The sequence below is a fragment of the Leuciscus leuciscus genome (assembly GCF_965113295.1).
Source record: "Leuciscus leuciscus genome assembly, chromosome: 11".
NCBI lineage: Eukaryota > Metazoa > Chordata > Actinopteri > Cypriniformes > Leuciscidae > Leuciscus > Leuciscus leuciscus.
The window spans coordinates 17,943,489-17,961,075 of NC_138735.1; the positions used below are offsets into that span (position 1 = coordinate 17,943,489).

The following is a 17,587-nucleotide window of genomic DNA, read 5'->3' on the forward strand; positions in this document are numbered from 1 at the left end:
CAGAAATATATAACGGGATAACCTGGCTTCCCGAGACTCCCTTGATAGTTCGCTGTTAATGATATGCTAAAGCCCGCCGGCACGTTGACGTGATTGGTTACAAGTTGAGTACTTGAGTAGGTACTTGTTTTGGACAAGTAATAACTTTGTGACTGCTAAAAAAGTTTGTTCTATATACTATGATTGTGTGTAATATGAATGTAATCTGGACATACTACATTCGCCATGTTTACATTACCAACCGTGACCTACCACCGTCAGTTGTTTCACTTCGCTGCCATTCACAAATCCTCTTCCGTGGCCTCATGGGATAGTCAAGAGTCCATCGCATGCACACTTCAGAATCTCGCTGGAAGTAATAGGTCATCCGGTTACTTTTTGCCTACTCTTTTATAAATACTGTGAATTCAGAAATACTTGTTCGCCTTCTATATAGTAGGAAGTATGCAATTTCGGGTGCAGCCATGGCCTTTTCAGAAGGATGTAGAGAGCTGTAGGTGCTTCACACAGCTAGGAACAGCACAACTTTGGTGGCCTTTTACAGTTAATTAATAATAATAAGAAATATTATTATTGTATTTAATTTATTTTTGCTGGTGTTTAATATATCATACTTGCTCCTTGTTCCACCTCAACTGTCTTCAAGTTTCAGATGTCTGAAAGGATTCCATAAACCGTTCTTCCAGTTTAGTGTCAATAGATGGTGTTTTTTTGACTGGGGAGGAAATTTTCAGTGTTGAAACATACACTATGCTTTCATAAAGGAAAATTGGATTTCTCGTTATATGACCTCCTCACTTCTGCTCTTCTTTTGTCTTCTTTCAGTTGATTAATGTTGCCATGAACTTTTATATCACGGTGAGCATCTGCTCTTTCTCTCTCTCCGTCAGTGCCTGTGTGGGGGCCAGGGATCCGTACTGCGGCTGGGATCTGGTGCTTAAGAAATGCACCACCCTGGAAGAGAGCGTCAGCATGAGCCAATGGGAGCAGAGCATCACACGGTGTCCTGTGAGTATCCAGAATGCACTTCAATCATTCACGCAGTGCCTCGGCTCTCAAAAGCCAAATGTTTTTTTTTTTCATATCGAGACTCTTGATGCTGATCCAGTCTGTCGGTGAAGAACAGTGACAAATGTGGCTGCTTCAACCGTAACGTCTGTCTTGCAAGATCAACTTTTTTTCCCTCATAACTGCAGACACCCTTAGAGGAGTTTTATAACAATGTTGAGGAAACATTGCAGGTGCTGAGACAATGCAGATCTGATTTTGCTGCTTTTGCAGGAAAACTAACTTTTTATCCCTATGTACTCAAAAATAAAATGTAAGGCCAACTGCGCATGTGCGCAAGGAAACAAAGCGAAGCACAAATTGCTGTCAGCCATGGTTCTTTTGAGTGGCGTTCTCTGGTAACTTGGCTTCATATTCCCACACTCCTTTGTGCTGACATGTGCCCCTGCCTGAGGCCTCCCAGCCTGTAGATCACTCCCAGAATGCTTTGTCCAATCCATCAGGTCTCTCCCATTTACAGTGGCTCTAAAAATATTTGGACACTTATTCTTCACGTGGTTTCATGTTCTAAAGTTTACATGCAGCCTTCTGTGAGATACCACAGCTCTGAAAACACGATCCACACACACACATCTGTAGACACGCATACTACCGTATATACTATATCAGGCATTTTTTTCTCACAGGGTCTTTAGGTAAGAGACCTTGTAGCTGTAGCTGAGAAATGACATTTTGTGTAATAGCAAGTTGCCACCCACACTGCCTTGAGAAAGCAGCATGGAATTGTTGAACACGCACAGGGAAGTGCAAAAGTGTGGGAGGCTTCGCTCTCAGAGTCACTAGAATGCAAGATTTAGTATTGATTTACTTTCACACATGTTGTTTAAACATATTGGTTACACATTTTGAGGTTCAGATTTCCTTTGTTGTTGAAAACAAAAATCAAAAATGTGGCCCCAAAAAGGTTAAGCCATTATGTTCATGTGGAAGATGCAGGTTTGAATCTTGCCTGCAAAATATTGGAGAATTCTTGATTCTTGAACATGATATAAATTTTTTGTGTAACTTTATTTCCCAATAAAATTGATTTATACAGTACACAAAATGATAATAATAAACCTTTTTTGTTTCATTTCGTTTCATTTCATTTTTGGTTAGACTGTAACTGCCCTAATATCGTGTTATAAAAGTAAAAAACAATCTGGAAAAAAACCAATGAAATTCTGGTTACATAATTTTAAAAAAGTAATTAAAAAAGGCTGGAAAATGTTTTACTTTTTTTAGTCTTTTTTTTTTAACTATGGGCGTTTGATGTAGTTTTGTTTTAAAATGTTAATCTTGTGTCAAAGTTAGTAAGTTTCTAAAAGATATCAGATAATTCAAACATCTGTTGACTTAGCCAGATTAGTTCAGGTTGTCAAATGTGATATTCAATATGAAATTTGATATATATTATTCGTGATTCAAAAAGATAAAATGACTGCATATGATTGCAAAATGATGCCATTGTCCTTTGACCTATAATTTTTTGACCTATCAAAAAACAACCACCACAAAAACCATTTACTTAGGTGTTGTTAATCAAATGAAATTCAACCATGAGGAACAACTGTTTTTGTGCTTGTATCACTCACACTTATAATAAGGCATCCCACTCATCTGACCTAGTCCTTTTGGAGGCTATATAGCAAGGAATCTTGTATATTTGTCCACGGGGTGTGATTGTGTCCAGGTGTCTGAGGTTGAGTGAAAGGTCTAAAATGACTTCAGTAGTAGAGCACATTAAGTCTAGATGGAGATATACTCCATTCACAAAGCCCATCTGGAGGCTGACACAGTATGGAAATAAACAAAGAACCACATTTGTTTTCTCTTGCAAAAAACGTCAACTCACTGTATCATCCCCCTCTTCAAATTGGCAGAAACCCCATCTATATTTAAAGGAAAAACGAGGCCTTTGAAAATGAGGTTTGTTTTTACTTTTCCACCGCATTGGAAATGTGACTCTCTTATGCGTTCGGTACACAAAGAGCACAGACAATTTCTCTCCACACAGAGGTTCATTTATTTTTCTCTATTCATAATGCAACGACAATCTTTTCCACAGAACTCATCGTGTCTTATGCGTTAGACAACATTACCTTCTCCTTTTGTTCACAAAATATGTTGTCCTGTATCTGATACCTCAGATGTTAATAACCAGAGTGCAATAACAAAATTACATTAGCTATTCATTACTCCATTCTCATATAATGCCTCAAATGGAAATATTTGCTTATTGTAAAGTGTGTTCATTTTTCAAACGGGAGCCTGTGATATTTTCAGCTATCACAAATCTAATATGCTGAAAGCTACAGTATATTTTAGTTTGGATTTATCTAATAACTGGGAAATGTGACCTTATCTGCACATTCTGCAGTAATAATTTATTTTCATTCAGATTTTGTTTACTTGTTTCTGTGCCCATTTACTATTTATGTGCTTTCTTTCTTGTGTGTGTGTGTTATGTATGTGTGTGTGTATGTCTAGGTGAGGAATGTGACTGTGGATGGTCATTTTGGAGTCTGGTCGGGATGGAAAGCTTGTAGTCATAGCGATGGCGGCAGTGTTGGTTCATGCCAGTGTCGGACTCGAGCGTGTGACAGCCCGAGCCCTCAGTGTGGAGGGCAACCATGCCAAGGAATCAGTGTTGAGGTGGCAAACTGCTCCAGGTATACAACGTCCTACAAATGTACATACAAAAGCACAAACAGGAAGTTACACTTTAAGCATACCAGATAGCTTGTTTATATGGAAGCTTGTTTCCAATTCAAAGTAAAAATAATACAGGATAACATTATTTTGTGGTAATTGCAATTTAATGTCACAATGTAACTTTATATCTTATAGATTCAACTTTATTTCTCTTCATATGACACTTGCAACCTTATGTCTCACCATTTGTACTTTATTTCGACAATATCTCACAATTATGTTTATATCTCATATTTGTTTTTTTACATCTCGCAATGTGACTTTTATATCTTGCAATTGAGGATTTATTTCCCTCAATTGCAAGTTTATTGTAATGTGGTTTTATATCTCGCAATTGCGACTTGATTTCTTGTAATTGTAAATTTAAATTGGCGATAAATCTCACAATTGCGACTTTAACACACTGTGACTATATTTTTTTATTGTGCCTTGATTTTTATTATAATTATCATTTTGTCATTTCACATTTCTGATTTTATATCTTGAATTATGGTTATTGTAAATGTTACAGATGTAATTTCATATATCACAATTGTGACTATCACATAATTTCAACTTAGTATCTCAAATGTACAGCTCATCACTGTTGGGCGGAAACTATCTACTAAAAAGCTACTTTTCAGGAAATGGAAAAACACTGTATTTAAAAAAAAATTAAACACAGCATTATCAAAATTTATATTGTGGCTTTATATGTGGTCAGACACGATGTGTCATTAGATTATTAACATTTTACCAAATCAAACTCAAATGGACCTAAGAGGTTTTTGATTAGCGAATATCAGTGTTTTGTTTGTCATTAAAACGACCGCATCGGAGGCAGTAAGTGAACCACGCTACATTTCATCAACTTACAGGTTATTACATGTATTGTAGCTATGTGGGTGTTTGGCTATGTATTCGACAACTGTACTTATTCAAAAAAACAGTTCTTTATTTACAATTGCATTGCAAACAAGTAGAAACGGTCAAAACTGCATGAGCCACTTTATTCGCAAAAGAGGTGAGTGTGAGTTATGAGGTTTTACTGACAGTTTGGAGATCCAATGAAGTTTTGAGGTTTAGTCAAAAGCTCTTTTTAATACTTTTCATTAAATATTTGTAAAACCCACTGACAGATGTAAAGGGTGACCAACAGTAAGGATATATATAAAAAAAAAATTTAAATGATAAAATAAGGAGATACAAGGTTTCTGTCCAACAGTGACGAACTTTGTATCTCATATTTGTTACTTTACCCCCTGGTTTCACAGACAAGGCTTAAACCTAGTCCCAGACTAAAATTCTTGTTTGGGCTGTTTTAATTGAAAGCAACTTGTACTGACATATCTTAAAACATGTCAGTGTCATTATTTTGTCTTATGATGCACACCAGTATTTTTTTTTTTCTAAGGCATGTTTATAAAAGCTACTTAAATGTCCTCATTGAACTAAGGCCTAACCCTGGCTTAATCTAAGCTCTGTCTGTGGAACCAGGTCTACATCTCACAATGTGACTTTTATATCTATTATTTCCCTCAATTGCGAGTTTATTGTATTGTGATTTTATATATCGCAATTGTGACTTGTTTTTCGTCAATTTCCTGTTTTAGTCCTTACTCTGAAGTGGAAATACCATAATATGAAAGAGCTGTATCTGAGAAACCAAAGTTCCCGTGTGATTCTAAGCTAAATCGTTTCATACAACTTTTTTTGTTTCCATTTCGCAGTGCTTCATTGTAAACAGGCTTAGAATGGTCTTAACTAAGATCCTCAGTTAACAAACTGAAGGTCAGATTGTAGCAGCCAGCTGTGCCAGCGTTTGATTAGTGATTACTGCTGTAACGTATCCATTCTCAGAAACGGGGCATGGACGCCATGGACGGCCTGGGCTCCTTGCAGCACCAGCTGCGGGATCGGATTCCAAGTTCGACAGCGTTCCTGCAGCAATCCCACTCCCCGCCATGGAGGACGCGTTTGTGTGGGCCAGAACCGTGAAGAGAGGTAAAGGAAAAGCAAGATAGCTCATTGCATATGCAGATTCATTTTATTTAGGTTTTTTTAATTTTATTTTTTATTTACATTCAAAATCCACTTAGCTCAGAAATGTGAGGGGGCACGTGCCTGTTTGATAGGGCATGACGCTTCTTTTGTTTGTTCCTTTCATTCTCACCTGATGCATGTGCAATTGCTGCTGTGATTTCATGGCAGTTGACAATAATGAATGATTATAGGCAGCTCATTTCATTGCTTTTTTATTACTCATCCTATTATGCAAGGTTCATCTGTAGAAAGCTTGTTAGTGCATAACTATCAGCACACAAACCAAATGTTTGAATGGAGGAGCGAAAGAGGTTCTTCTTTATCTGCCCCATAATTTGCGTGACTGACATCCAATTAAAAATAAACATGCTAAGGCTTGTTAATTACAGGGACTGCGACCACAGACTCCACACACACACTCAAACACTGTAGGTATGATGCAGCGCCGTCTAATCATGGCAGAATTATGTTTAAACTACGCTGCCCTGAGAATGTGTGAGGTTTCTAAGCAACCGTGCATTGCAGCTGAAAAATTAGACCTGAAGTGGAGGGATGAAGAGAAGACGAAAGAGGCGTCTGTTTAAAACCGTTATGGTCCCTCCATTGGAGGTGCCAACTTCCCCCGACTCGCACTTTTTTCTTCGAACATTTTTATCCCACATTGAAAACATTATTGTGCTAATTCCCTGAAACTCGGCGGATCCTCTGACGGGAAATAAAAACACGAGGAAATGGAAATTATCTCTAATATCTAAGTTGTTTCTCCTAGACAGTGGTTATCAACTGGTTCCGTTTCAGGACCCAAGTGGCGACCAACAATATCAAACAAATTGGTAAACAAAAGTAAACGAAACAGGGCAGTTTTGTTTACTTTTGTATGGTAAACCATTTAGCTTGATTCTTAAAATCAATTGTAATTAGTAACCTTAAAATGAATAACATTAAAATATTAGAAATATAGCATGAACTGCATAACCCTGAATATATGCAAAATGATTAACATGACTGAATTGGAAATTCAACACTTTTGAAAATGTACAGCACTGTGCAGTCAGTTCTTTTATTCAGCAAGGATATATTAAAATGACCAAAAATGACAGTGAAGATTTTTACTGTTAACATTTTTTTTTTCTAACTTTCTATTAATCAAAGAATCCACAAAAAATATTAAGCAGCACAACTGTTTTCGACATTTCTGAATACCTAAGAATGCCTAAGTTATGCATGATTAAAAATAAATACATTATTTTAATATTAATCTTTTTTTATTTTAGAGAGATTTTGAAAATATGACAAACTGAGCTTGGGTTTGCCAAGATACTAAAGTCTGCAATATCATTGGAAAAAGTTATGGAATTCACCCAAGCTCATGAAAAAAAAATGAAAAAATCTTGTTTATTTCAAAATGTTCATTTTAGGAGAAAAGTCTGAGACAAAGTTGGTACCCGTTTGTTTCATTTAAGTGTTTTGACCTTTGAAAGAGCTAGAGCAACTGCTGAACAATAACATTTTCGGGACAGAACATGCATGCCGCTTGCTTTTGAGTCGCCATAGAAACACAGACATGGGCTTAAAACACGAAGAAGGCTGCAGATTGGTATTTTTTCTTCAGGTGACTGTGAAGCAGAGGATTTTTGCCACTTCTTGCATTTTCCATCTCCTGCCCCCCGCTTACACTCTTTATCCAAGGCGCCGGGGCACTTGATGCCCTTAGGTGTCTGAGCATAAAGGCTGTGAATAATCAGCAGAAAAAGTTATGGTGCAGGCTTTGAGTTTGGATCCAGACTAGCTAGTCTACAAGCCCTTGCAAGTTTTTCACACCACCCATCCACTTTAATACAACACCTCGGCCAGCCCAACGGTGCATAATGGCTGTGAAAACATATCCGGAGAGCGCGTCAGGCCCTCAGTTTTCATTTAAGGCTGAAGGGAGCTGAATTAATGGCTCAATTGTGCTTTGTCATTCCCTTTAGCAGGACGCTGTTTAGGACCAAAAGAAGAAAGCAACATTCCTGTTTTTGTTCCATTTGGACTGCTGCAAATTCTCTATAGTTTGGGGTCTTTTATCTGATATTGAAAGAAGTTTGGATTCACTTGTTAGTACTGTGGGGAACTTTTTTCTTTGTGTCCTGCTCAGCCATTGGGCATCTGTTCAGAGTTATTCAGCTCATATGTACAGTCACACTTTATTCCCTGTTCGCCGGACTGCTGCCAGATGGCAAAGTCTTCAGCACTCTGCTCCGCTGTGGCTCGGTCACCATGAGATGTCCTCCATGAGGGTTAGAGAAAGAGAGAGAGAGAGTTCAAGTAAAATTAAAGTAATGGTATTAGTTAAAGTAATACTTAAGTCAAATATGCATATTCTATCATCATTCTGACTCTGAAGGGATTCATGCATGAATCAAATATCCCTACTTCTCTAATGGATTGCTTTTGGTGAAATGATCTGAAGTTATAACTAATACAATTTAAATAATAAATAAATATAATTAAAATAAGTGGCATTTTAATAATTTTTTTATTATATACTTTGTGCTGGTTGCTAATGCTGGCAAAATTCAGCTTTGCCATCTCAGAAATAAATTACGTTTTAAAATATTCATTTTTGACAGTCTCCGGTTATGCAATATGAGAACTTAGAGATCCCTGACAGTGGCCCGGTCCATAATCCAGCCCTGGTCCAAAGCCATATATCTATCCCGGCACTGGGTGTCTGTAAACGCAGAACCAGCAACTTCCATCATTTGTGCTCAGAAACTCTCCAAAACAAGACAGAACGCCTGAAGGCAAAGAACTGTTGTTGCAACACTCCAATACTTTGTTCTGCCTGAAATCCATTTGATAAATGAATGTGTTTTTTACAGGCTCCCTCATTCTTTTCATACACCATCTCAAATGTGCTATTAATTACCACTTTTTTCTTTTTCTTTTGATCGTTTGTTTCTTTCTCCTTTTTTTGTGCCAGAGCAGGGGCAAACTTGTTAAACTTAGCAAATCCGATTTGAATGAACACTATTTGCATATGCAAATTGGCAGTGGGTTTCCTTTGGCTATAAATCTTTCTTATATGAATGTCTCGGCTTTTTTATTGCACGCTACATCATTCACAACAAGTTGCCGTGATCAATCGTTTTCCAATGGGAATGTGTACTCCTTCCTATTTTTAAATGCTTTTTCTTTTTCTTATTTGAATCTGATTATATTGTCTTATTTTCTAATTTGCACATATCAGATCATCAGACATCTTTGTTGAAGAAAGCGGTTGCACTTTCAATAAGGTGCAATCTACAACAAGCATAATTTACATTGAAAGGAGGTGTTTTGTTGTGAAAAGAATGACAATGACTTAATTTAAATACTCCTACAGGGTATTTTTGTTGTATTGAGAGTTTGAGTCTTAAGTAGATCTCTATGCACAGTCTGTCTTTAAGCCATTTGTTCTTCATCCACGTGCTAAATCCCCACTTTTACAAAGGTACATTGTCGAGATTGGTAGTGATGTACGATTTACTACGGCTGCGTACTCTGCACATAACATGCTACTTGTGTGGATGCTGTCAGTTTTGACCGCAGATATAATGTAATTTAATTGGATGTCATGTCTTGACCTTTTATGCCATTTTGCCTGTTAGAAATACATGCTTGGTTTTAATGTTATTTTAAGTTGGGGTAGGTTTAATTTCAATGAAATGAACTGCAAAACTCGTGCATGTACCCTCTTTATCACCTCACGTACCCCAGTTTGGGAACCTCTGTCATATGGTTGCCGCGATTTTGCCAAGTAAGACATGTTCCTGGATCAACATCTTTAGTCCTAACCCTATCCCTACTCCTAAACCTAACCTTACCCATAACTTATAACTAAAATCAGAGGGAAATTATAAGTTATTAAGAATGGTGTAGAAGCCCCTAACCCTTGTTGTAAGTCTAAACTTCACATTAACTGTAAACCGGTTCCTCGAATCTGATGGGTTGATTGAAATGTTGTTCCAGGATCAACAAGGATGTATATAAAGCTTATATAAGGTTGGCTGGTTTCTGATTTCTGTTTTAACAATGCAATATTTTTATTGTGATTTTCATGAATTTCTTCAAATAATGCACAATGCACAGAACAACATCTGTATTCATTTTTTTCTTTTTTGGAGTCATCAAAGGCTCAGGATGTTTGAGATCATTTTGTTCTGATTATGACCATATCTTCAAAAGGAAGCTTTTAAAGATCCACTGATTGCAGTGAGACCACTTGAGAGCTGGAATGATTGACTGTGTGTGTCCAATCATCATGCTTTATACCAATTACAACTACCTTTCAATTACAACTACTTGTACAACCCACATGTCTAGGTTTGCAAGTGGACAGACGGGCCCAGAAAACCTCCTCTCGCTCTGCCTGCAGACCTCATTTAGATAAGACACAGTTCCATCATTGCTCATTACACTAAGGTTAACCTAGGCATTTCCTGCCCTTGGAGACCTACACATCTGCTAGCCAGTCATTATTGCATGTTTGCAGTTGCTACATAACTTTGCAACTACATATCAACTACTGTCATGCACATTAATTTACAACTACTGTATATATATCAACTAACTCAGAGTATGTTGGCAGATATTAAGCAGTCTGCTAGTGACTGATAGCTGACATGTAGTTGCTAAGTTACATTTTGGTGGAAAAAAGATAGGAAATTATTATATTGCTATGTTGAAGTGAAACTATTTGTGATCTAATAATTTGGGCATCAGAGGATTTATATTCTATTATCAAGGCCATTGTTTTTATGCATAATCAGAATGGGTGAAAAACTGGGAGATGGGTTTGTGAAAGAAAATCTTTATTTGCATGCTGAGATGTTTGTTTTAATCTTTCTTAGATATTGCAACGAGCACCTGCCCTGCCCCCCGCATGTCTATTGGTCAGCATGGTCTCCATGGGAACGCTGCACAGTTCCATGTGGCGGTGGGATCCAGTCGCGACGACGAACGTGCGAGAACGGAAACGAATGTCCTGGATGCAGCATTGTATGTCACATTCATTTTACTACTCCGCTTGTTTATGAGACCTTGAACTGAGCACCTCAGGAAATGGAAAGTGTGTGTTCAGTGCTTATAAATGGGTTCCATTGCTACAATATTACAAGAAGTAAGAGCATAAGCATCATAGACTACCCTATGGTGCGCATAATATCTTAATCATTTTGTATCATATATTTAAATTGCATGGTTAGTACCTAGACAGCAACATGGTGTCAGCCCAGATCCGGCCCACATCTGGGCCGTGTGGAATCCACATGTACCAAATGTGGGGCGGATCTGGGCCGACACTGTTGCTGTCTGGGGCAAAAAGTGTTTAAAACAGTGCACAAGTTGCACCTATTGCAAGCTTTTTTCTATGGAGGACTACATCTACACCAACACTACTATTCGGAAGTTTGGGGTTAAACTTTTTTTGACAGAAATGAATACTTTTATTCAGCAAGGATGCATTAAATTACTTAAAAGTGACAGTAAATACTTTTACATTGTGGAAAAAAGTTATTTTGAACTTTCCATTCATCTAAAAATTCTAATAAAAAAGTATCATGGTTTCCACAAACATTTTAAGCAGCTGTTTTCAACACTGATAATAATAATAAGAAATGTTTCTTAAGCACCAAATCAGCATATTCAAATATTTTCTGAAAGATCATGTGACACTGAAGACTGGAGTAATGGTGCTGAAAATTCTGCTTTATCGTCAGAGGAATAAATTATATTTTTAAATATATTAAAACACAAAACAGTTATTTTAAATTGTAATCATTTTTCACAATATTACTTTATTTTCAATCAAATAAATGCAGGCTTTAATGAGCATAAAAGACGTAACTTACAAAAATCGTACCATCCCCAAACCTTTGAACGATAGTGCATGCTCTAACAGTCAAGAGCATCTTACAATCCTAAAATACATATCCTCCTTTGGAAAGCTGGGAGGAACTTGCCGCGTGTGTTAGCCTTGCTAGAGTAAGCTGTGATTTTCCAGGCCATGAGCAAGCTGTGATATTCTTACTCCACTTTTAAACCAGTCACTCACTCGTTGCTAGTTTAGAATAAGTCCAGCTCACATGACCACGGTTCACTTTCCATGCCATTCGTGGAAGTGGTTTGAATGATTTAAAGAATCTGGCACAGCCTTGAATACTTGCCTTAAACTGTTTTCAAGGAATAGTAACATCTGTCCAGTTTTGGAAATCAAGCCTGTCAACCTTTTTTGATCTTCGCCACTTGATCAATGGCACTATACACAATGGCTTAAGAGAAAGTTCAGACGTTCCTGTGAATCTTAATGGTAAAGCTCTGTCATAATGTGTGCATGTTTAGCCTCAAGGTCAGCTGCCTCAGATCTATCATCATGTAGACGACCAAAAACACCAACACACCAAAGCATCATAGGAATGCCACAGAGACTGCAAGGGCAGCGACATCATGTTGATGTATATAATTTTGGATGTGTGTGGGTACCAGGGTGGTGCGTTGCCTGATTTGGATTTTTGTGCTATTTTTGTGCCCTGTGAACACGAAGTTACATATCTGTTTTATCTGTACATGCTCTAGAGGTAATACTGAGAACAGATGCTTTAAAAAAGTAAGCTTCATATTATTTTCTTTTACTGATGATTGCCAGATTTTGGCAAGGGCCATACGTGCAAACAGCTGTTAATCGTTTTATGAAAAAAAAATCCTTTGAAATACTAGTTGGTGGATGTTTTGTCAGACACAATAAAAACATGATGTGTCATTCAGCTGGTAATTTTACACGGAGATCGTTTGTCACAGTGGTTGTAACCTCTCTCTAATGATAGTGATAAAGCTCACAAGAATGTTGCCAGATGTCAGAGTAGACAGAAAATTAATAATGAGTACCTGGAAACCCTTAATTGGTTGTCTGTTTGTGAGATCCTTCATATGTTCAGTGTAATTATGCTCTGATAATAAGACTCAGATATTACCATCACTTTGTCTTAGGGCAAGTGTATTTTCAGAATCAACACAGCTGAAATCTGTGACAGGCTTGAATCTGTGAAGTACACTGTTCAGTGTAAAGATTGACTTTTTTCTCTTTCTTAGTGTTAATTAGGAAAGTTTTGTATATTGGAAAAAAATAAGAAGGTGTCTTATACCAAAAATATACTCTTCTCAAAGTGTACATAATGTCAGCCAACACATTTCAAGTGTAAACAATACTACTTTTTTTCTTCTATCCACTTTGAATCCACCAGTCAAGAGTGTTGCAACTGGGTATCTGCAGTATTTTTTTTATGGACTGCTCATCGCTGATATGTCTTATGTATTTTATGTCATAATAATGCATTATAAATGAATACATATATATTGTAAGAATCTGTATATTACAAATGTAGGTTTATATTTATATAATAACAATTATTTTGAATAAGTAATTACTTCATGACCACTAAAAAGTACGTCCTATATAGTAGTACTACATGCACCATGTTGTCATTATCTTGTGACTTACCAGCGGCAGTTACGTCGCTTCTCTGCCATTCACAGATCCTCTCCTGTGGCATCATGGTACCATGGTAACCTTTTGTGCGTTTTCAAGTCTTGCCAATTTATGCATTCAAGCGAAGGATATGCAAAACTGGCGCACAATTTATCTCAAAATGCCCACCTTGGAGAGTATCCTGGTAAACATAGTCAGTTATGGCTTAAAGTGAACATAAACAGTAGAGAAAGACAACAGCATGTGCATCAGTATATTGGATCTGTGCATTAGTCTTAAAGTGACAGCAACCTAATATTCCTGTCTGTTTTTAATGTTAATCAAACCATAAAAGACAAATAAATCACTCACTGCTCTTCACTGAATAAATCTTTTGTTAACTTTAATAAGGATTAACCTTTATTAAATTTGTACAGTGAAGATTATATGCAGTGCTGTTTTTAAATTTGATTACTTTATTCAATTTCTGTACCTGAAAAACTTGAAAAGCACTGATTATTTCATTTGTATCTTTGTTCTATTGTATTTATTTATTTGTGCTATTGCTTGTAGTTTGATTATTTGTTCTTGTTCTCCAAGGCCTCTTTTTGGATGGTTTGTCCAAATAGTATGGTCATTAGCACAATTATTCTGATGCACTCAAAAAGTACACACACTGTATAATAGATTGCACAAGCAAAAAAGTTAGTCAAGGCCGTTGTGTACGTTGTGTGCCTTGTGTGCGAGTGTTTAGTTCAGGGCCTCAGAAGTTTTATCTCTTATGATCCCATTTGGGCGGTCCTCCGAGAGTTCTTGAGTTTATTAATTTCTTCGGAATATATTTCAAACTACTACATAAAACCATCCACGACCCATAAAATCTCTGCATCCCATTTCTCTACGGTGACTGTGCAGCGTGGGTATTAATTTAACCGACGCTGTGGTCGTAGAGAGACACGTTTTCTCCAGGGAATTTGAACATTCCCAAATGACAGCATTTTTCATTACACCCCCTGACTGAGTGTATCATGCTTCGTAGTCTTGCCTGACTGATTGTGGGCTTTTCTGGACTAATAATTGAGACTATTTGTCTTAGTGGTCCATTGTGGAACGGCCAGCTGACGTGTCTCAGGTGAACCGCTGGTAATGAATGCAATCACCGACACCTGTAATGGATTGAAGTTTGTTGTTTTCAGTAAAAAAAACATACTAAAGGCTGCTATCTCTGTGGAGTCGGGGGCATATAGTGTCAAAGTTGGGAGCCGAAGAATGGCCAATTACGTTCCAACACACACATACTTGCTGATACGCTGCATTTTTTTGTGTGGACACAAAGGATTGAGGATTGTGTGTGTGTGCAAAGTGGATGTAATGATGTTAGAAAGCTCCAGAGAGCGCGGGTGGGATTACTCATTAGTCAGCAAATGCCTAGAGATTGAACGGGGACTGGCAGAGCTTCATACAGGGCATCCCCTAATCCCTGCCTTCGCTACCCATAATGCATTAGTGACGGACGAGAACTGTATGTAATACAGTAATTCTGAGGATGAAAAATGTACTTGAGGAGTGCGAAGTCTGAAAAAGATGGAGAGAGGAGGGGGATAATGAATAGATTGTCGGCGGGAAAAACAAGAACGGAACAATACAGAATTAGGGAAAGGAAGAGCCCGATAAAGTGAGATGGATGGAGAATTATAGAAATGAGAAACGTGAGCAGGATGAGTAATGATGGAGCGGAAAAAAGGAGTGGGAAAGAGAGCAAACAATCCGAGAGGCTGTATTATACACACGTAACATCATTATCAACCAGGAAACATGATTGATTTTGCTCGGTTTAGGTCGTGTCATGTTTTCACATTTCAGACATCACGGGAGGTCCGGTGCACAAGCATCAAGCTGCGTACTTCAGTGTTAAATCACCATTATAATGTGCTGCACATATGTAGGCATTCGCCCAGCTGGTGAGAACATCGACCTCATTGAATCCAATGTAGCATCAGCACCGCAGGCCGATGTGTTTGAGTGCGTTCTGCTGCATTATCACTTTCACTTAATTCCCTCGAAAAAGAGATTTTTGCAGTCATGCTTTGTAGCGAATGGAAGTTTATGAATTTTCTGATGGCTGCTTATAAGGTGTTTCATTGGAAACCAGAAAGTCTATCAACATATTTGTTTTTTCACGGGTTGTTGAGGGAAGGTGTGATATTACTTTTCTAAGTGATCAGACTTTTAAGATCAGACAATTTCCTCGCCGATAATACTGAATTATAATCTATTGTAATCCACACATTCCAATTGTTCCCCTGAAGAAATAAGCTTATAGCCTAAATCACACACACACAAAAAATTGAAAATGTAAAAATACAGAAAGTTTTCTGTTATGGGTAGGTTTAGGGGATAGAATACACGGTTTGTGGAAAGTCCCCATAAAACATGAAAACGTGTGTGTGTGTGTGTGTGTGCATGTTTGCGTTTGTGTGATTGTGTGCATGCGTTCGTGTGTGTTTGTGTGTTTAGTATATTCTTTCTTTATACTCCTTACTTTATACTTTATTTAAAGACTTGTACTTGTACTATAATTTATTGACCAGACTTAATGTTCTCCTAACAAGCAACAAAAATAGAAGCACCCTAGCAACCACCCAAATTACCCCAGCAACCACCTACTGTAGCAACATGCCATATTTTTTCATCATATTTATCTCTCACAGTGATAAAAAACTGAAACTAAAGAAATAGTTCTATAATATTTTAATGGCATGTTTACATAACTATTTAAATGTATCACAGCTTGTAGTTTTAGTTTGTTCATTTGTGGAGGCATCCAGACGTGGATAATGGTACCTTGTAATTATTGAGTACCTCGTTTTGCTTTTGTGCTCTGAGAGAGTGCAGTCTACCGTTAACATTTCGCTATGCGTACTCTCACAAATACAACACTAACACCCAACCCTCTTTTGTCTCTGAGAAAACATACTGCAAAAATCTCTGCATGGCAGAACATTTCTAGCTGATGTGTTGATGCTCACTGAGATAAAAAGCGTCGAGTCAGCTGATTTGATTTCATAATATTTACTATCATTAAATATTAACAAAGAAAGTGTGAAAACAAAAGCAGGTGGTCAGAGCGCACTATAAACAATGCCTAAACTTTTCCATATCTTTAACCTTGTCTATCTGCTCTTCATCCATGGGAGAACGGAGGTGAAAAGAGACGAGTGGAGGGAGGGCAGGTGAGACAGACGTCTGAGCGCTTCACATCAGCTCTGACAGATTGACGGATGAACAAAAAGGACTTTTATCTTATTTTGCCAAGGTCTGGCAGTCATTCAAGGTCTATTAAGCATAAATACATGCCGTGAGAATGGACACAGCTCCCCACTCCACCAAATGAACACATATGATTTACAGGAAATCTATAGCTCCTTGTTTCAGGACGATTTATTAAGGTGTCAGGATATGAATCTGAGTGCCTCAAGTGCTAGACATTGGTATCAGAAGACACTCTACGTTATCATAAATCGAAGGATTGAAAGCTCACAACTGCTGGGACAGATCAAGGATACAGGCAGTGTAGATGTCATATCAATTATAGAAATGCAATAAAACAATCAGAAATTTATGAAGTTAGATTTGTCCCCGCCGAACTAGGACGAGACGTTAGAACAGACAGCACAACCAAAACTCATTTTAACTGTCCACTGCTAGTAGTGACAACTTTTGTCTTTTTGTCAGTCATTCGAGGTTCCATTCAAATCGAAATGTCATTTTAGCTTGTGTAGGATGTACTCCATTATTTATTCCCTCATATTTCAGTTTTTTTTTTCTCCTTGCAGGCCATAAATTAAACTTGAGCAATGACCTTTTCTGCCTGACTTGTTTGCGACTTGCCATGTTCAGCAAAGAGTGCGCTGGAAATATTTCATAGGTGCCTGCAAAATGCAACAAATCACCAAAGCGACACTCTCAGCATAAATGCTACATGCATACACACATATACTATAAATATTTAGTATACATTATTTATACTTATATTTTATATTTATATGTATATATACAGTACAGGCCAAAAGTTTGGACACATTACTATTTTTAATGTTTTTGAAAGAAGTTTCTTCTGCTCATCAAGCCTGCATTTATTTGATCAAAAATACAGAAAAAAAATTAATATTGTGAATGATATATTATTACAATTTAAAATAATTTGTTTTTAATTTATTATACTTTAAATTATCATTTATTTATGTGATGCAAAGCTGAATTTTCAGGATCATTACTCCAGTCTTCAGTGTCACATGTGACATCCAGTCTATCACA

The 17,587-nt window shown here is 37.3% G+C and overlaps 1 protein-coding gene across 1 annotated transcript in view; it reads left to right on the forward strand.

The window, feature by feature from the left end:
* Positions 1-17,587, forward strand: part of sema5a (sema domain, seven thrombospondin repeats (type 1 and type 1-like), transmembrane domain (TM) and short cytoplasmic domain, (semaphorin) 5A) — a 131,565-nt gene that overhangs the window by 87,164 nt on the left and 26,814 nt on the right. Inside the window, exons 12-15 of the mRNA XM_082183535.1 lie at positions 891-1,008; positions 3,538-3,719; positions 5,602-5,745; positions 10,659-10,806. Of these exons, the coding sequence (XP_082039661.1) occupies positions 891-1,008; positions 3,538-3,719; positions 5,602-5,745; positions 10,659-10,806 (592 nt within the window). The remainder of the gene's footprint in view (positions 1-890; positions 1,009-3,537; positions 3,720-5,601; positions 5,746-10,658; positions 10,807-17,587) is intronic.